Source organism: Pseudorasbora parva, chromosome 5 (assembly GCF_024679245.1).
Source record: "Pseudorasbora parva isolate DD20220531a chromosome 5, ASM2467924v1, whole genome shotgun sequence".
NCBI classification, from domain to species: domain Eukaryota; kingdom Metazoa; phylum Chordata; class Actinopteri; order Cypriniformes; family Gobionidae; genus Pseudorasbora; species Pseudorasbora parva.
The window spans coordinates 26,007,697-26,029,167 of record NC_090176.1 but is presented as its reverse complement, the minus strand read 5'-3'; the positions used below and the strand labels follow the sequence as shown (position 1 = coordinate 26,029,167).

The 21,471-nt window shown below is 39.5% G+C and overlaps 2 protein-coding genes across 3 annotated transcripts; both read right to left on the bottom strand.

The window, feature by feature from the left end:
* Nucleotides 1-258: 258 nt before the first annotated feature.
* On the bottom strand, nt 259-3,102 carry vtcn1 (V-set domain containing T cell activation inhibitor 1). The gene is made up of 5 exons (XM_067444985.1): nt 2,977-3,102; nt 2,813-2,877; nt 2,353-2,712; nt 805-1,059; nt 259-541 (listed from the first exon to the last, which is right to left on the bottom strand). The coding sequence occupies exons 1-5, from the start codon at nt 3,006-3,008 to the stop codon at nt 414-416; spliced, it is 840 nt and encodes a 279-aa protein (XP_067301086.1). The 5' UTR covers nt 3,009-3,102; the 3' UTR covers nt 259-413.
* Nucleotides 3,103-5,510: 2,408 nt separating this feature from the next.
* On the bottom strand, nt 5,511-21,255 carry LOC137075256 (protein mono-ADP-ribosyltransferase PARP4-like). Of its 2 annotated transcripts, none has more exons than XM_067443612.1 (35): nt 21,116-21,255; nt 20,790-20,929; nt 20,395-20,590; nt 19,984-20,089; nt 19,766-19,844; nt 19,338-19,436; nt 19,081-19,239; nt 18,838-18,975; nt 18,597-18,755; nt 18,075-18,226; nt 17,378-17,509; nt 16,503-16,601; nt 16,203-16,386; nt 15,972-16,110; nt 15,537-15,679; nt 14,720-14,851; nt 14,544-14,630; nt 14,290-14,454; nt 13,066-13,109; nt 12,908-12,986; nt 12,652-12,789; nt 12,319-12,523; nt 12,082-12,152; nt 11,589-11,776; nt 11,411-11,510; nt 11,145-11,315; nt 10,726-10,806; nt 10,526-10,606; nt 10,351-10,446; nt 9,211-9,342; nt 7,564-9,097; nt 7,295-7,446; nt 7,103-7,205; nt 6,882-7,014; nt 5,511-6,807 (listed from the first exon to the last, which is right to left on the bottom strand). In XM_067443612.1, exons 2-35 carry the CDS (start codon nt 20,913-20,915, stop codon nt 6,606-6,608), a joined length of 5,805 nt encoding a protein of 1,934 aa, XP_067299713.1. In that variant the 5' UTR covers nt 20,916-20,929; nt 21,116-21,255; the 3' UTR covers nt 5,511-6,605. The 2 variants fall into 2 exon arrangements, with proteins under 2 accessions (XP_067299713.1, XP_067299714.1); XM_067443613.1 differs by having other exon boundaries at nt 8,569-9,097.
* Between the last annotated feature and the right edge of the window lie 216 nt (nt 21,256-21,471).

Genomic DNA, 21,471 nt, shown 5'->3' with positions numbered 1-21,471 from the left:
TTGTGGACTAATAGATGAAACAATAAAATAAATAGTGATACAAAATTAGTGTAATGAAAATCCTTTATTGGTAATGCAAACATTTTACAAACATGCAAACATTTTACATTAAAACATTTGAAGTTTAAGATAATAGTATGTTAAATAATAAGGTATAATAAATAACATGTGTTTGCAGATTAGATTATACACTTTTGCCAATAACAAAATAAATTATATGTGGGGATTTCTTTTTAATTATCTTGTGATACATGAATTTGGATTTAAATAACTTATGCACATTACTTCTAAATGTTTCTACAAAGCCAAATGCAAAATGTTTAGAGTTTTTCTATTGGGTTTAGGATGTGTGGTTAATAGATTGAATTATAGTATAAGCAACCAGCCGAGAAAAACTTTGGCTTGACCATCAGTCAAGCACTGGAGAGACTTGTCTGGATTCCAGATAGAATTAAGATCGCTGCGACCCTAAGTTGTAAGGATGGCACTTTTGTAGATGCAGTATTGAAAATGAAGTATGTCTTCTCCGTCACTCTGTTTGCTGAGGAATAAGAATGACAAAGAAATAGCAATGTTGACTTTATAAAAGAAACTCATTATTTGATCAACACAGGCATGTGTCATGCCATTTAACGACTGAGTGACATCCACTTTGTCCATGCTTTCCAAGTTGTCATCAAATTTGTTTTAACAAACTTGAATGGATATGCAATGCTCTGTGTAAATATTATGATTATGGGTGAGCCCTGCTTGATAATTTGTTCCATCTTTACATTTTTGTTTAGCCAGTATTTACTGTTTTACCTGATACAGTTGCCTCTGAGATAGCTTTCACAAGACTGTTCTGGATCAGACAGGTGTAGGTGTCATCCTTTACTGGGCCTTCAAGGACACTAGTAACTTGCATGATTCCAGCAGTATTGTTGACAAAATGAGTGCTGCTGTTTAAAAGCTGCCCGCTCTGACTCAACCAGCTAACCTCTGGTTTAGGAAACCATCTATGAGCCTCAGCAAATAGAGAGCCATCACTCTGTTGAGTAAATGTGGGAGCTGTGAAAGCTGCAAATAAACACACAGATATGAACTAGTAGATATACACTAAATATCAAGAGTGTACTTTGAAATATTATATATACACACACACACACACACACACACACACACACACACACACACACACACACACACACACACACACACACACACACACACACACACACACACACACACACACACACACCGATCAGCATACTGTTATATGACCACCTTCCTAATATTGTGTTGCTACAAAAACAGCCCTAACTCGTCAAGACATGGGCCCTACTAGACCCCTGAGGGTGTGCTTAGTTGTTAGGAGCAGATCCTTTAAGTCCTGTAAGTTGCGAGGTGTGGCATCTATGGATTGGACTTGCTTGTTCCCACAGATGCTTGATTGGGTTGAAATCTGGGGAATTTGGAGGCCAATTCATCACCTCAAACTTGTTGTGCTCCTCAAACCATTCCTGAACCATTTTTGCTTTGTGGCAGGGCGAATTATCTTGCTGAAAGAGGCCACGGCCACCAGGGAATACCATTTCCATGAAAGGGTGTACATGATCTGCAACAATGCTTAGCTATGTGGTACGGGTCAAAGTAACATCCACATGGATGGCAGGACCCAATGTTTCCCAGAACATTGCCCAAAGCATCACACTGCCTCCGCCAGCTTGCCTTCTTCCCCTAGTGCATCCTGATGTCACGTGTCCCCCAGGTAAGCGACACAGGATGGCCGGTTATAGGCTCAGATGCTCACGTGCCCACTATTGGTACTTTCGGCGATGGACAGGGGTCAGCATGGGCACTCTGACTGGTCTGAGGTTTTACAGCCCCATGCACAACCGAATGCAAAATTTTCGTTCTTTTAAGGTTACATGTCTTTGGTCCATCTTGCGTTCATATCAATCAAACCGCACCAGAGTTCGTTTGGAGGCGGACCGAGACCCATCTTTTTAGCGGTCTCGGTCCGCTTGTTTGGTGCACACCAGGGTTCGGATGGCACCATTCACATACGTTCAAATGAACCGCACTAACCGAGCAATCGCACCAGAATTTGTTTTAATCGAACCAAACATGACAAGTGTGAACGTAAGAGCTCTTACTCTTAATAAGAGTATGCTAGTTGTATGTGGTTCTGAATACAGCAACCGTTTAGTTTCTGGGATTTTAACAAATCATTTGAGAGAACTCGCTTAATTAAGAGTCACTTGTTGACTCCTACTTGGTTCAATAAAGCAGAAATAAATATTAAACATTAATGAGCGACTTTTTTAAACATTAATTTACTTTGAAATAAATGAATGAAGAATGTATTACCAGCCACTCTTAGGTTAACGCTGGTAGTCCCTGAGACTTTTGGTGCATTTACAGTGCAGCGATATACACCATCATCCTCCATCTTCACATTCCTCAGCAGAAGGGAAGCATTGCCCATTGATATAGCATCTGAGAACAGTTGAGCCCTGTTTTTAAACTGTATGTTCTGGCCCTGGAGCTGGGCTGCTTTGTTCTTGAATTCATAGACCACACCATTGAGAGCATCTTTAAGCCAAGTAATTGACACATCACTCAATTGCACATTGCCGCTGTTGCTGAGAAACCTGCAATCCAGGACCACATCCTCTTCAAGATTCCCCACAGTAGAGGGACTGCTGCTCTCAACGGCACCCTGGGATGCTTGAAATCAAACATTTACACAGACGTTTAGTTTATACATCAAAAGCCAAACACACTACAAACTGTAAGAATTATATAAATATATGAATGTTTTACTAACCTGAAAATGCAATAGCCAAAATGAAAATGATGAGTCCAGAAATTACTACTATGAGAACAATCATACTGCAAAAGACATACATTTGATGTAAAACATTCAGTATTGACTCATTGTACTATAATCTTCAACCTGAAATGGTTTGAAAAAGTTGCCCATTCTTTTACCTTGCAAAGATTATTTGTCCAATTGAAGCCATTGTGGTAATCCGTTACTTTCAAGCAGTATCTGTGATGAATCGATGTACCACACTGTTCAGCATCTCTGTAGATGGCATAATAAATCAACGGGCTAAGATGGACGAGCACTTTCTAATCCCCTCAGACTAGTTTTAAACTTTACTTCCACTGAAGGAGTTCAGCACCTCCTCCCTCTGTCAATATTGCCTCTGAGAGGAGTGTCCTCCTGAGTCCCCACACACTTGATAACATAGAGTTTGACAAGAGTCACCTTTTTACCTAAATAGCTCATATTAAAGGTGTCCTGAACTGGCTTTTTTATTTTTGTATACTGTTGTCTAACTAATGACGTTTGTGTGGTTTTTACACTCAGAATCATCATAACTAATAAGTAATAGTCTATTTTCTACACTGGTTTTGAGCCTCTCCTCTGCACGCTGGGTTTTGATGGCCATGCAGCACTGTAGACCTGGAAGTAAACACCCACGGCTAGGATTGGAGAAGATTTGCATACTTAATGAGCTTCTGTTCCCCCGTCAGTTCACATGCGAGAATGCTTGATTCTCTCACAGGGCTCATTTTTATCAAACAAACATAATTTATCTCTCATCCCGATCGGTGGATATAAACGCGAACCACACACTCACATGCGAGAGAGTGAACAGTGCAGATCAAGAAAGGAATGTTATTTCACTATTTTAGATTCACCGGCCTGCTGACAGGCTTACGTTTTGGTAGTCTGTCTGGAAAACACATAGTCCTGGAACGTTGGGCTTTGCAAGTCCTGGCCCATACATGTCTGAGTATGATCCTGAATCGCAATGAACCAACAAATAAAGGATTCTTCAGCCCGTGACAGCATGCTAATGTATGTTCTGTTAGACACATAGTACACATAATCAATATAATCTGCAAGTGAATCAATACACATAATCAATACAATCTGCAAATGCAATACTATCACATATAAAAAAAACACATTTTACTCACATAAGTGTGTTGCACCATTCCGGTCGGATCAAATATAGAAGGCACAGCATTGTGTAATCTCAATACGTCTCCAAATCCAGTATCGACCTGCGTTTTATTTACAAACGATTCTGCTGTGAAAACCGAAACAAACGTCTACTCGTTCCTTATTAGAATCCGAAGGAAGCTTTTACAGGACATGTTCTTCCGCAACCAGCCACAGTGCATTATCTTGCTATCTTCAGCATGTTTTTTGGGCGGTAACGCGGTCCGTTTAGCTCCACGAGTCGGTGGGCGAGGCTACAGTTTGATGCAGCTTTTCCCTGTTCTATTACGTCATTGATCAATATATATTTGCGAGCTCTTGTTTAACAGTTTTTCTCAGCTGCTTTGGTACATTTCTCAGATCAGAATTGAAATGCTCAAAACTACCTGTTCAATTCTCACATCATTGTGTCTCTTGTGCACATCAAAAAAGCAGTTTCTCATTTCTTTGAACAAGTTGCAAATGCTTTGGTACATCCACGCAAATGATTATGTCCAATTCTCTGCCGTTTCCTACATTATCAGTTGCTTATGTCATGTTGATCAAAATGTATTATATTGGGTCTCTGTTGAATAGTCTCACCCCCCACAACATTTAGGCACAAGCTCATAGCATAAGTCTTTACATGCAAAATGGTTGAACAAGTTATCATAATATGTCAAGCATATTTCTATACTTTCTATATTTCCATTCGATTTTTTTTCTAAATCAGTTATTCAGTGCTGTCTTTTAATTTCTGTATCTCAATGAAATGTTCTGTCAATAAAATACAGTACAAACAGTAAGAGTGTAAATTTGAATCTTTTCCATTCTCTTGCAATTACACTCACACTAAGATGTAACTTACAATTGACAATAATTGTCATGAAAACTTTAGCCATAGTTTTCATCAGAACATCCCTCCAGAGTAAACTGTTATATTGACAACATGACTAAACCATTTGACTGTCCTATCCGTATACAATGATACAAGGACTTGTCATTCTGATGGCACTGACATGTTCATTGACAGATATTTACTTTTGAGAGATGAACGAAGGATTTTGAGTAAGAGAGTGGCTTTTGCTTTTGCAGGTTATATCCATGGTGTTTTGCTATTTGTACAAATTGTTTTGAGAAATGCACTTACTGTTTTGCAAATTGTGAGTTTGTTTCGAGAAATGTACCAAAGCGACTGAGAAAAACTGTAATACAATTAAATATAAATAAATAATGTATATACACTGTTAAACGTACTGTACAATTTACAGAAATGTACTGGCAAACAAATCCTGTATATTGTTAATTGCTGTAAAATTGATTATAGAATAGTACTGCAAAGCAATTTACACTTAATTGTTGTATGTTAAATACAATAATTTGTAGTCTTTTCAAAATGTAAGAAACTTAACTCATAATAGATCCCAGGGGCTTAGTGTATGGGGGGATGGGGGGTTGCTGTAAACCCACCGCCCAATATTTTAACATGAAAATCACAGTAGATCAAAAGAAAAATATGTAGAATTCATTTGTTTTGAAACAATTTATTTCTTTTTATAATCTCTACTGTTAGAATTTTATGAATGATTATACACAAATTTCATAACGTTATGAGGTGTATAATCTCTTAACGTGTTTTTATCATGTTTTTATAACAGATTCGAGGTAAATATACCAGCAGGGTAGAAAAGTCAGCAGAGGGAGAGGAGGAGCAGGTGATCAGGTAAAGAAAAACATCAGCTTTGTAAAGTTAGGCTAGCTAGCTAGATAGATCCAATAACAATAAACATCAAATATATATATTTTATAATGATATAATATGGAATATATGCGTCTTTAAATGCATCAACACAAACATGTTCGAGTAAACACATTGAATATTCATTATCAATATTTATGCATAATACACGTACATAAAACAAGTTTAATTATATTTTTCTTAATAGTACAGCCAGGCAATAATCCCCTGCCACATATTATAGTTATTAGCAGACGTAGAGCATTTTACCATGAGCCGTGAGGAAGCTTCGGAACACGGAAGAGAAGACAATGCTGAATAAAGTCATAGTTTTTGATATTTTTGGACCAAAATGTACTTTCAATGCTTCAAGAGATTCTAATTAACTAACTGATGTCACATATGGACTACTTTGATGATGTTTTTATTAGCTTTCTGGACATGAACAGTAAAGTGAGCATAGACTGAATATGCTCTGGGACTAAATCTAAAATATCTTAAATTGTGTTACGATGATGAACGGAGGTCTTACGGGTGAGGAACGACATTAGGGTGAGTCATTAATGACATCAATTTAATTTTTGGCTGAACTAACCCTTAAATGACTTCATACATCCACTAAAAATCACTGAGAGACTTGATTAATTGATTAAAAGTAACTGAAAAAAAGTATTGTCCTAAATAAAGCTGGCAAATAACACTTCATAATTTTCCAGTGAAATAAAATTCAGACATTTTATGTCAATATTTTGCGTTAATCTATTAGTTCAAAAGTGTCCAAATATATTTTTGAGGTCACTTCATGGCTATAAATATAATTTTGCAATAAGCAAATTGCTTGTAAAACATCCACTGTAAATAAAAAGAGAAGTGTGTGTCCAGTTTCTACATGACTGATACACACAAGCGTCTCTCCAGAACAGGTTTGAGAGAGGAATGTGGGTGTGGAGAATCACAGCCCAGCAGCTGACGTGTAGATGATTCCCAATCCCGGCCGATCTCCAGCCTGCTGCACACACACGGATACTGTCTGTCTGTCCGACAGGCCCAGTCCACGGCCCTCTTCACTGCCTCCCAGTGCATCGGTCTGTATGGAGGAGAGCACAAAGTTATGGATCCAAAAATACAAGAGTGAATCACTATGAGGACGTGTGCTCGTACCTGGGCTCCTGGGACTCTTTCAGCCGGAGAAGAGACTGGAGCAACTTTCCCACTGCCAGCTTCTTCACCCGGATCAGCTGCAGCACCAGCAGAGTCGCCACCAGTCTCAGAACGTCCGCATGAGCCTTCACACCTGACAGACAAAACATGTGACTGATTATCTGATTCTCACCGACAAGCTGTGTCTGAAACATGAAGATTCATTTAAAAAATCTTCTTACCAAATGAACGGATGCCTTTCTCCTTAAGGAAGACATTAGCAAAAAAGTCGACGTCCAGGTTGAGGAAGCTGCTCAGCCTCTCGGTGCACTCCCAGTATCCATCCTACATCCAAACACAATGCATAAGTTCATATTTCCATGACTTACACATTTACATATTGTATATAATCTAGTTCATTAATGTGTAAAAACCTCATGTTGAAGCTCAAACAGCTCATTCCAGGCCACTGTGGCAGGTCTGCTTGTTTTATCTGCCGTAACTGACAGATCCAAAATGTCTTGAGGTTTTATGAAATGTTCTTTCCTTGATAGAAAACCAACCTTAGGAGCAGCACATAGCATAGCTTCATGAGACACAGAATAGAAAGATCAGATTAGGATATAAAAAAATGAGACAAAGGATAGAAAGATTTTTTTTTTTTTTTTACCCCATATCAACATTGATCACAGATGAAACTTACATTGTGCAAAAGTCACAGTGTCTTGTGACTGTGGTAGTTGTAGCGCTTTTTGTGTTGCTTGTTGAGATGCTTTAAAAGGTCCAGAGGATGAGGAACCAAGAAGACCCAAAGGCTCATTTGTACTTTGGAGAAAACCACCAAAGCCACTGGATGCAGGGCGAGAGAGCACCTCATTAGATGTGTGATAACTAAAGACAGTGGAGCTAGCAACCCTGTCACTCACTGAAAAAGATTCATCTTTCCTGCCAAAAACTGTAGGAGTAGGGCTGTAAGAAAAGTACGGCATAGATGAAAGACGAGGAAGAGAAGGAGGACCTGCACAGACAGGAGGAGTTGATGTGTGAGGCCTGAGCTCTGAAAAACAGGGAAAGGCAGGAGTTTCACTCATTGATGGAGATGTACCCACCCTTTCAAAAAAAGGAGGAAGAGGAGGAGGAGGGCTAGGCGAAAAGTACTGCAAAGATGCAGGTTTGCTCACAATACGAGGAAGAGGACGAGGAGCTGCACAAACAGTAGAAGTTGCAGCGCTACGCCCGAATAATGGGGAATCAAGGCTGCAATCCATGGAGGAGTAGGTAGAGTAAGAGGTGGCAACCTGGGTGAAAGTGGGAGGACTGTCACTCATGGAGAGGGGCTCCGCTGACCCAGGAGGAAAATGGCCTACAGGACTGGGAGCACCCATTGAGGCACCTAGCAAAGATGTGTAATTTGAGGAGAGAGATTCTACTGACATAAGGTTACTAGGATATTGATGAAAAAGAGGAATAGAGGAAGCAACCTGAGTGGCAGTATGAGGAGGAAGGCAGTCACTCATGGAGGCACCATCAGGAGGAGAAGTTTCCACTGACTCAAAAACAGAGTGGGCTACAGGGATGGAAACATCCATCGCGGCACCATACTTGACAGCAAGGGGAGGTGGGACTTGAGGCTTTGGATCACTTACATCAGAACTAGAAGCAAATTTATAGCACATTTTTGCTGAGCCTCTGAAACCGGAAATGCTACCAGCAAAACGTGAAGGACGCCAGCTGCTACTGGAGCCACGACGAGAAGGGAGATCTGCTTCTATTATAGAGTCATCGGTGGCAGTAGGAGGAGGAAGCCTATCACTCATGGAGGCATCCCCAGAAAGAAGAGAAGGAGTACGCCTATTAACCATAGAGAGAGGTTCCACTGACTCAAAAAAAGAATGCTCTACCGGAATGGGAACATCCGTCAAGGCATTAAGCTTGGCAGCAGAGTGAGGAGGGACTTGAGACTTCAGAACACTAACATCAGAATTAGAAGAACGTTTATAGAGCCTATTTGCTGAGCCTCCGAAACCAGAAACGCTACCATCAAAACGCGAAGGACGCGAGATGGTACTGAAGCAAAGAGGAGTAGGGGGAGCTGGAGATGCATCTATTATAAAGTCATCAATAGATTCATAGCAATCATCTGAAACATTTTCATCATCATCAAATGCAGCTTCTTTACAACAATAAGCCATCAGATCATAAGATGTGTAGCAGCTACTGGATTCTTCTGAATCCATCTGAAAAAAAAGAAAGAAAAAAAAATATATTGTTGCGAATACTGAAGATCTGAATACTGAACAATGTCAGCTTAGATCACTACATTAGCTATAATAGACCATTTTGTTGTTACCCATATATCTTCAGCACCAATAACATGCTCAGCCTTCTCTTCAGTCCAGCTCATATACGGTAAAATATCCACATCCTCTTCTGATATGAGTTTAGGAATATCTGTCAATCCAGTTTCAATCTCATTCTGGTCCTATAAAGAACAATGATAGCACAAAAGTAATTTTAGTTTAACTTTCATATATTACACTTTAGCAGAAGTTGACTTCTTTATCAGCAAGGCTGAAAAATTATCGATCATTGTTACATTTTCATAATATAGCATCTGCAATACATTTAACTGTTGGGCCATTATGTGTCCCAGATCGGAACATGTCATTAACAATGTGCACAGATGGTCACCTTTTATGCTTTATTAATTATTTTTAACTAACGATTATAATAGGAAAAGTTACCTAAAGACACATGCAAGAACCACAGCTAAAAGCATAAATGATTGAGAAAATTGTTTATGCATTAACCCTTTTTGACCCCAACTTTTGCTAAAATTAAAATAATGTTCTCTTTGTCCAAATGGCATGAGACCTGGTACTGTTGTTAACACTTTCTATATCTACAAAAACAGATATCTGTTTTAGAAAATGGGCAAAATTGATTCTCAAAATCAGAAACAATGCAGAACACAGACAGAAGTTGTAAACTTCCAACAATGCAAAAAACAACCACAATGCAAAATGATCATGCTCTCACACACACACAGCTACATTTTTGAGACTATAAAAACTGCTCTCTTATAATTTGTCAAATAAAATAATCCAAAATGCAGAACCATCAAAAAAATAAAATGGTGACAGTGACACATTAACAATGTACACACACACACACACACACACACACACACACACACACACACACACACACACACACACACACACACACACACACACACACACACACACACACACACACACACACACACACACACACACACACACACACACACACAGAGATAGAAAGAAAGATGGAGCAACGTAATTGCTGAGTTTTTGTTTGATTCTCTTGGTTGTGAAAAACAACTGAACAGCAAATAACTGGAACTTGAACAAAAACCCAATTCTTTGCCCAAAAGAACAAAGAACAAATTTAAAACCTTACATTTACAGATTTAAATTTAGATTATATATGTTAGCAATAATTGTACCCTCTCTTCGATGGCGACAAAGCTTGTGAACTGGGACAAGATGGAGAACTCTTTACTGAGCTCAATGATGTAGGACTTCAGCTCTGCTTTCTTCCCCTGATAGAGATATAAGACAGCAAGTCAAGGTCTTCTGATAGTTCTATTAAAAACAGCAACATGTAGCCAAATATTGTACCTCATGTTCTGCCTCACTGTCGCCCAGAATGCCATCTTCATAGTCCCTGATGATCGCTCTTGCTGTTAACTTGTGAAGGAACTACACACACACACACACACACACACACACACACACACACACACACACACCTCTTTAAACGTCTGATAAACAATTGATAATGTTTCCGATTATATGAAGTATTTAAGATGCTCACTCACAGTTCCTTTTGTCTTTTGTAGTTCTGTGGTGGAAACCATTGTTTTGATCTCCTGCCCACTCAAATCACCAAACAGTGTGGCCTAAAAGGGTGAATATTACACAATTCAAAACAATATATAAACAATAAATATGTATTTATATAGCTGGGTAATCTTAATTCTTTTACAGCTTTCTGAGTAATATTACATATTTTTATCTTGATAAATCTCTGAAATTGCTTCATAGTGTGATGCTTTTAATCACCGTAGCCAAGCAGATTTAATATACATTTTAATTTCAGATCTAAAATACAGCAGAAATCTAATTAAAAATAAATAATGAAGGCATTTTTTCACACTGCTTGTCACTAAATGAATATAAGAAATAATATTTAATTATATAATTTATACGTATCAATATAACAATACAGCAGGTCTACCTGAGTGCAGTGCGGCACAAAGCCGTATATGAGAGTGTGACAGTCACTGAAGAGGCCGTGAAGCTGTGAGGGGGCTTGAACAGGAGGGGGCGCTGTGGGATTAAACTGCTGCCACTTCACTGCCACTGATCTGCAGCCTGGAGACTCCATACGCTGAACCTGAGCTCGCACCTGGAATGAGCAGCAAATCTCTTAAACTCAAGCCTCAAAGTGGCCCATGTTGGGAAGATAATGCCCCCTTTTTCTTAATAAAAACAACATTTCACCTTCTCTGCCCAAGTGTGTTTCATCTTGGTGTCAAAAAATTCACATGTTCCTCCACCTGCTTGAGCCAAAGCTCTGAGCATATGACGATTAGCTGTCAAGCTAGACAAACACAAACAGTAGGTTCAGAAATTAATTTAAGTGATAAAGAGTTTTGTGTTGAACTCTTCAAAGGCAGACCTGAGTCCGCAGGTGAAGAGGCGCGTGTGGCAGGAGTTTTCTCGGACCAGCTGGAGGGTCAGAGGCTGGTTCTGAACATGTCCATCAGAGAGCAGCAGGATGTTCCTCACGCCCCGGCAGGGAGGCAGCAGACTCAGGCTCTGGAGAGGCCGCCACAGTTCAGTGCTGCCACCAGAGCAACTACAGGACTGAAGAGAACACACATGCAATGATGAGAAAAAACAACATTCTAATCAGTCTAAGTGATTAATCAAGGGGTCGAGGTTTAGCTGGTTAGATACTGCAACATTAATGGCAAAAAGCATCTTTCTCCATGGACACTGAAATTCTGTATCAATGACCAGCTGAAAAGTTTAAATGAACGCATGATGCAAAATGTGAATTGACGAATGTCTCCTGATAGAAAACTTCTGAAAACCTTAACAATATCTTATTATGCCCCCTTTCAAAGCACAGAAACATTCATCTTCAACCGTTTTTAATCATTACTCACCATAATAAACTGTCTGGCTGGTTCAGATGCCTCATCTAAAGACACTGGTGCAGGAAAAGCTTCCTTGTAATCTTGAAAACACACATTTTATGATTAACATGTCACTGTGTGAATGAAGAACCAGCATATATTGTTCTTCACCCATAATGCTTTACTACAAATCCCAAGATTTGACAGAAATGAGAGTGTACATGAAGATCACCAGAACAACATCAGATTGTTTTAGTGCCCACTAACCAGTGCTGAAAGAGATGATGTTGATCTTCAGTGAGCGGTCCAGAGATTTGAGGACTTGAAGGGCAATCCGGCGGGCGTTCAGCATGGCGTCTCCCTGCATGGACTTGGAGGAGTCCAGTAGAATGACCACATCACTCACACTGGACGCTCCAGAGCTGGACACCCCGCCTGACTTAAAGTCTGGATAAAACACCAGCATGCAGGCCTGCAGAGATCAGAGAGTGTCAGAGAAGGACCTACTGTATCTGTGTGTATTTTAGATCAGGGTGTGTGAAGGAAAGAGAAGCATTTATGTCTGCCGTTTGAATCAGATGTGACTGATCATTTCTTTACCTGACTATATTTATCCGGATGGTTCTCGACCCACATCCTGGGCATGTGGATATCAGAGAGACTGAAGGACACCTGTAACCCTTCAGATCCAAGAGTCTGTCCCGGTAACGTGCTGATCACTGCCTTACAGTCTGTCATCTGAACGGGAAATCACTCATACTGTTAATAATACTCATCATAACCAGGATTTTTTATTTCCTTTAGAGAACAAGAACATTTCAATATTTATTAATATAATTCGCTAAACTAAAATAACCTTGGTTTTGATGCGGTGTGAAGAGCGCAAGTTGATGATCTTGTAAGGCATTTCAATGGACATAGACAGAGAAAACTCCCTGAAAAAGCAAAACATAAAACCAATGAACATTTTTATTGAATTTCCCTTTTGAATTATCCAGTGTTCGAGATTCTCACCCCTCTGACTGAAGCTCGCTCACACCAATCTTTTCAACAGTCGCCTGAAACACAACACAACTGTCAGTCAAAACATTGTAAGTAACAGCAGCCCAAACAGAAGTTTAAAGGTCCCATGGCATGAAATGTTTATTTTATGAGGTTTTTCAACCTTAATATGAGTTCCCCTAGCCTAAATGTTGTCCCCAAGTCACTAGAAATTTTGATCAGTGTAAAACGAGTTCAGGCTGTCTTTCTCTGCCTTTGAGAAAATGAGAGCCCAGATGAGCTGATCTTGAATTCTCCTGTTATGATGTCATACCAGGAAAGGTTACCGCCCCTTCCTCTGCTTTGCCAGCCCAGAGAATTAATAGAGAAAGGATTCAGTTTTATCAGTGGATGTCAGGAGCACAGGCTTTACCATACGGATACAACAGTACCACCACAAACAGTGAGTAACAGTGTTCATTAATGCCTGATCTGGGATCAGTGAGTTCTGATGTATAGCTAATCACTCAAGTTCACACAGACTTTTTTTTCTAAATCGTTTAAAACTGTCTTGATGCATCAGTGAATCAAGCCAGTGACTAAAACCATCAACTTCACGTCATTTCTTTTTGTAGCATGAAACAAATGTTATTTAAATGATTAAACTACAGAGCATTCAAAGAACACTCTTTATGATGTTTGGATTGGTCAATCACCCGTTTGAATGACGCTGCTCATAATGCTCAACAGAAGCTCTTACTGTATTCATGTTGTTAGCTGCGGTGAAAGCATTTTGTGAGAGAAATAACGTTGCAAAGTTCACTCGTGTTTATTCAGAGCTCTCAGATACAAACAAAATAAACTCGCGCTCTCAAAAACTCGGTACAATAACACTTCCTCAACAATCTTTCCCCAGCTCCCTCTCTGTCTCTCTCTCGACAGCTGCTCCAGCTCGTGCATGACAAAACCACGCCCCCTCCGCACGTTATCTCATTTCAAATGCAAAGATGTCATCCAATCAGAACAGTGGGTGTTTTCACTGAAGACTCACAGCAGACACGCCTCTTGAAACAGAGCATTCCAAACAGAGGGCTAATATCAGTATAGAAAAATGGCTTTTATTTCTAAATTATGACTTTTTTAATGTAAAAACCATACTAACAATGTAATTACACCCCAGGAAACATTATAAAACAATAAAACAACCCATGCCATGGGACCTTCAAATACAGTGATTAAAGACCAGCCACGTCGTACCTGAGTTGTCTGATTAAGGGCGTCATTCTGTTGCCATGGTGCCACGCTGCCGGCCAATGAGAAGACTATAGAGCCTGATCTCACCACCAGCTCAGTGATGAACGTCACCTTGATCAAAACTGTAGCTCCGGGAGGAAGATTCCCCACGCTGATAGTAAATACATCCTGCCTCACATAAACACATGACCTTAGACAAGCCTTCTGATACTTTATCACTCATGCTTCAGAGAAAGAAACAGTAGAAAATAACTCACAGGTGCATCCTGGTCCATCAGATAGGCCCCATGACCTTTCTCTATGGCTTGCTTGTACTCCTTACGAGCCTGCTCTTTTTCCTTTACCTACAGGACAAAGAAAGACATTAAAAACTGACGAGAAAGCGGTTATGAAGAGAAGAGGCTGCATTTGAAAAATTCTGGGTGACTTGCACCTTTCCAATGACATGTTTTCCATTGATAAAGGCTTCAAATCCACACACTGCTGCCGTCTCCTCCAGTGGAAAGACATACTTTGCTTCAATGGGAACAGCACTCTTGTTCGTGTAGGTCTGAAAAATGATGACCTGGTGACAGAGCACAGAAAGTTATGTTTGATAATAATAATAATAATAATAATAATAATAATTCATTACATTTATACAGCGCTTTTTCTATACACCCAAAGGGCTTTACATGTAGAAGGGGGGAATCTCCTCAGCCACCACCAATGTGCAGCATCCACCTAGATGATGCGACGGCAGCCATATTGCACCAGAACGCTCACCACACACCAGCTGATTGGTGGAGAGGAGACTGTGACAGTGATTAGGCCAATCATTATATAGGATGATTAGGAGGCTCTGAAGGACAGAGGCCAATGGGCAAATTTAGCCAGGATGCCGGGGTTACACCCCTACTCTTTTATCGAAGGACATGGGATTTTTAAAAACCACAGAGAGTCGGGACCTCGGTTTAACGTCTCATCTGAAGGACGGTAACACAGATATAGGTTGTAATGCTCTGGCTTTATGGCTGTTGGATTACTGTATGGCTGACTTTTGGTCTAATTGTTTTTAGCTTGTTAATTTTGTTGGCTTTTTTTAAGTACTTGATGTTCTTTCATGTCTTTATTTCTATATGCATATTCTATTCTAATGTTTATCATTCTGAATATTTTATAAACACTGTTTTTAGCATGTGAGACAACACTGACTCTCTGAAAACCCTGCTTCTCTAATATATGTGCAGCCCAGCACTGTAGTATCATACCTGACACAGTAGGTCCATCAGCTTACACCTCACATTGACAGCCTGAAGTGGAATTTTTTGACCACTGCTGTCCAGCAAACCTGCAGTCATCTCCTCCAGAGGGTTTTTAGCCGACTCCAAACCCTCACTGTCATCACTGGACACTAAAGAAACACATCAAACCAAACCAATGATCAGTTTCACAAATCCAAATCATAGCATTCATCATTACAGAGCATCAGATGTCCCTGAGGAATGACCCCCCCCCCGCCCCACATCACCTTTATTATTAGGGGTTGTTCAGCGAGACTTAAACTTAGGTCGTTGTTGTGCTCCTCTATCATGTAATTCGATTAAAATGTTTAATGTCTTTGACAGCACCAGTTGTCATCTACAACAGATTCCTCCACATATAAAAGCTCTCTCTACATGTCCTGTTCAGTGAACATTACTCACAGACATCAGCGGGCTGTGTGAGCTCCACAAAGGTGTTGATATAAGGATGGAACTCTTTTAACTCGTCCCCCTCCAGAGTGTACTGAACCACATACTTCAGTCTGATCTGCTCTGTGTTATAGACAACAAACTCATCATCCTGTCAATAGAAACCAACACACAAACACAAGAGTCACATTAGATCCCAAAAACACAAGCAGAATGTTTGAGTACAGAGAAAATGACAAACACCTCAAATTCAGAGAGTCTGTTGGGTGTGCGACGGACTCCATGAACACTGTGGTAGCCGTCAGGGGCGCAGGTCAAAGTGGTGTCTTTCTTCAGCAGGTCTTTGCACCGACCCAACGCCACTTCACACACCAAAAGCAGCCGAGAGCCGTCAGTGACACTGGGCTTGGAGTATTTCACACTAGTCCTTTAACACAGAGCAGAAACTGACTAACTCGCTCAGATCTTCAGTTTTCATGAAAGTGGTGTCAGAGTTATAAATCTGTTTTATTAAAAGATGCCGGAGTAATGCAGACCACTGACTTTAGAGAGTCACTGAAGTAGATTCCTCCTCCAAGATTCCCGATATCCGTCCTCTCAATTCCATGCTGTTCAACTCCAAACTTGGGCAGCAGCAGACCTCTACACAGAATATTTCATTAAAAATATATTTAACTAATTACATGATAAGATGAATGAGCAATCAAATAAATTTTGCATTAACACATCCTGAGGAAATGCCCAAAATGAACAAAAGACATGATTATTGCAGAAGAGCAAATAATTGAATAGACATTAAAAAAAAAAAAGACTTCTGTCAATCTATTGTCACATGTATAGTCGGTTTCCTTTAGGCTTGTTCGAGATCCATCTGTGCTGCGCAGACCGATTGGTGTATGACATTAAAGTACAGCGAGAACGAATGTAGAGCAAACTACTCCTTATGCTTTTGAATCTCTCTCGCGGTACTTTGATGTCATACACAGTCTGCACAGCACCGATAGATCTCGAACAAGCCTCCTGTGTTTGCACTGGTCACATGTTGCTTTATTAGTTTCCCGCCACTTATCTGTCTCCTTGGTTACTACCCTCGTTAGTTAATTGTGTTCCAGCTGTGTCTTGTTTATTAACTCGTTCTGGTTCCCTATTTAAGTTCCTCTTGTGTAGTCACTCCTGGTTCCAGTCTAAAGTTTGATTTGTGGTGTTTGGTGTTCTGTTCATTTACTCTTAAATAATAAAAGCCCATGTGTTTGGAAGTTCTGGATTTCTGTATCTCTGCTGCACTACACACCGTGACATCTATAGCCAGATGTTAGAGAGAATGTGGTTCACAAACACAGTATATGGTCTGTCAGACACAGGTTTGTGTGATTTTGTCACAGTGTGTAATTTTTTTTTTTTAAAGAATATGCTCTTACCGTGACAGTATTCCAACAAAACTATTGGGACTAGTGGAGTGGAGAAGGGGCTTAATGTTGCCTAAATCCTCCCAAAACATTTGAAGCTCCACCCCTCTGTTTACACACAGTATCTGCTGAATCTGAACAGGCCTGCAATGGATACAAGATTTACACCATCATAATCAGTAACTTATTACATGTTGGGTGTAATTAGTTACTGTAATTTAATTACTTTTCCCTTGAAAAAGTTAAGTACGGGATTACTCTTATTTTTTCTGTAATTTAGTTACAGTTACTTCTGACGTAATTGAACTAAATATAATTATATATAATACAATAGATTAATTTAACATTTAAAGTGTAACTTTAAAATTCATGTTTTACATATCCCACATTAGTAATACTTTGGTCAGTTAATAAGAATAATGTATGTAGATTTATATTATGCATCTGAATGTATTTGAGACTTATGTATATCCTTGAATTGCTTAATTCAAGGTTGACTTAGAATTTAGAAAGTAATTAAAAAGTAATTAGTAATAAGTAATTAAATACTTTTTGGTGAGAGTAATTTGTTCAGTAATCGTATTACACTATTGAAGTTGTAATTAGTAACTGGTGATTCATTACTTTTTTAGAGTAACTTACCCAACACTGCGAATCATAATATATACATGTTTAAACTTCAGACCACAATCATCATGATCAAGTTTACCTGTCCTGAAGCAGTTGAGAGACAACATGAAACTCAGGGTTTTGTGGTGGAACAACCTCAATGCTGCACCTCAGAGCTCGATACTTTCCCAGAGACGAGGGCGAGGGACTTCCCAGAGTGGCTTCACTCACATTCAGAATGTCTCTGATCAGCTGAGGACGACAGACGAGTTTAAAATACTAAACCTGCACTGAGGACTTCAAAATACAAACTTGAAGAATCTACCAAAATCCCCAAATGTGCAGGAATCTCATTCAATTAATGCTGATTTAAATTAGATAATCATGATATAACAGTGTTTTTATTTTTATTTTATCAATGCATTAGAGTAATGATATATCTATACATTTAACAAACATTTTTGAAAGTAATGAGAATGACAAAAAAACAAATAAAATTAAAACCATCCAGGAATGAAAATATGAGGTAAAATGAGCTTAATTATTATGAATACAATATCACGATACCAAAATCGTAATGGTCATAAATCAGTAATAACTGCATACTACAATTACATGTTACCTGACAAAGGTCTAGTTTCTGAGACACAAGCTTGTGTTTGGAAGGAGGGTCGATCATTCTGAGGGGTAGAAGAGTTTTGACCTCCTCTAGCAGGGCCTTGACTTCATCCTCTTTCTGAGTCTTTTGTGCCTGCAGTAACAATCCCTCCACCCTGCTCACCTGCAACAGCACAGAGACATTAAACACACAACATACCTGTGAGCGTTATGATTGGATGTGTGTGTGTGTGAGTCTTTCTCACATCATTAAGGCTGATGCTGGAGACAGGGACTGTCAGGATGTTACTAAGGGAACCGAGAGCTTCGGTCCAAACCAGCTCTACAAAGACGCCAACTTCCTGTGATAAAGTGCTGCAGTTCAGCTTCTCCTCCAACAGAAGCTGCAAATTAAAACAGTGAACATTGATTTCACACCCATTGGACACATTATATACGCATATACAGAATTCAATTAATGAAATAGATCTGCGTTGTGTTGGTCTAACCTGCTGCAGGCTGTGGGACGCTAACCGCTCAACCTCAGGAGGAAGTGTGTGTGTCTTTGTGAATCCCTGTGTCTCCATCTCCTTCATCAGCAGCAGATACGCTTCCACAGCATCCTCAGACGTCACACAGTACACAAGCTTGTCCTGTACCACTGCGCTCTATAGTGAGAGAGAGTCCCTCACCGTCACCACAGGTCAATCTATTATTCCTGTGATAACAAGATTAATCTTTCAAACAGCGTTTAAGATGACCAAACCTCAGCTTCATGCAAGATTGAACACAACACACGATACTTCTGGCCTGCTCGTCCTCTGGCACTCTGCAGCTCCAAAACAGACAAAGTCTTGGGTTTGACCTGCAACACAGACATGAAAACACTTTTTAAAATTCAGGCAGTGCTGGAGGCTACAAGAATCACCTCAACAATGTGTTATACATTTTTCTTTTTATCACAATTTTTTTTTCCCCTTAGGCTCCACTTATAATGTTTATCAGGCTTATGATATACGGGTGTTTTGTGCATCCATTTATCTGTCGTGAAGGTTTGATTGAATAAACGGTCTGTTTTGAGTTCTGAAAAGTGCAGTGTGTTTTTCATTCATAGTAAACTCTTAATTACAAAAAGATTAAGGGAAATTAGATTTTTGTATGATGTGACCCACTATGATGTATGAACTCACTCACCCGCTCAAAAATCGAATACTTGGCCACTTGAAAATATGAAGGAAATTCAGGCAGGTCATGGTCGCCACCTTTGTAAACTCTGCGTTGGATTAATGAAAATATGTAGTCATGCAAACTAGCACATCTAAACTGAAAGAAACTGATGCAAAAAAATCTGAATAATAAAGAAACTAATCAATAACACTCAAGCACTGACAGTGACAAAAACAAGGGCGCACCTGAACCTGCCAAAATGGGGCACACCCTTTTCAGGAGTCTCAATCTCAGTCTTTAGGAGTTCGGACTGACCTTTGAACTTCTCTTTTTCTAATATCTGGGTCGACACTTTATGGTAGAAAATAACATTATGTCAACAAAAATGCATATTTTCTTTTCTCATTTAATACTCTTATAACACAAATGTAATGTCAAATACATTTTACAACAAAAATGTATAGCAACACAAGAGCACAAAAAAATACACAAATACAGAGCAAAACACACCCAGTTTAAGCAAATACAACTAATCTGGCTGTGACACTCCCATTCATTCTTTACCTTTGTTTGCATCTCAAGTTACTTCTGTTCAACAATGAATTAGTTACAAGAACGTGTGAGAATGAATAAAATGAGGTTTAGGAATCTCCTACCTGGATGAGAGATGAATTCAGAGATGGGATAAGCCAGCTGTGGGGCCAAATTATGCTCCGTCAAAGGCAGGAGACGCCCTTCATCCAGACAGCTCCACACATACTGCGTCCCAACCACTGGGATCTGGAGCTTCTGGATGCTGCGCTGCCGGTTACTGCTCAGGTCATTCACACTGCTAGTGACTACAAAAGAGCACTGGAGAAGATAACAGCAGGTCAGAAGATACACAGCAGCTCTTTGGTGACTTTAGTAACGTCTGTATTGTGTAAACGCCATATGATGAAACCCAACTGTTTATCTACATTGAAACAATCACTTGCTTTGTCTCAGAGTAACTCACTGCTTATGATAAAAATGACAGACATCTGTGCTAAATAATGAACATAATACAAACCTCTCTGTTGATGACATAGGAGACGTTTCCTCCATTTTCCAGAAGAGCTGATTTCAGCTTCTTCTTCTCTTTGTAAGGCACATTCTTCACATCTAACACCACAGTACAGTTTTCAAACACTGTCATGATTTCACTGGGATCTGAACATTCGAGAACAGAGAAACAGTACAGTAACGATACTTGTAAATATTCATTTTATGAACACTATAAAACAACAGTGTAAGTTATGTCTTTGTATTTATTAAACAAATCAAGCTTTATGCATAATAGTCGAATAAGCAACACTTCTCTCGCTACAATTAGCGGTTGCCATCAGAGTATCTTACCGTAAAGAGCCGAGTGACGCGTTTAGATGTTAAGGCACTAACAAATATCTGTGTTTTAACGTAATCATCTGTTATAACGGTTATAACGTCAATCTGTTGTGCAAAGTTCACTTTAAAAAGAAGTGCTTCCTGATATAGCCTACACATACGGGAAAGACACCCCCCCCCCCCATTCTTGAGAAAAAAACAAAACATTAAACGGGCGCCATCCAGTGGTTTAAAAGGAAAAGACTAACGTTACCGATAAATGTATCTAAAATACTATACTATACTTTTATTATTCTGAAATTCTGTGTCTGTAAGTCTGTACCAATGTAAGTGTCTGAGATTGTTGGTTGTTGCTATGTACATTATGC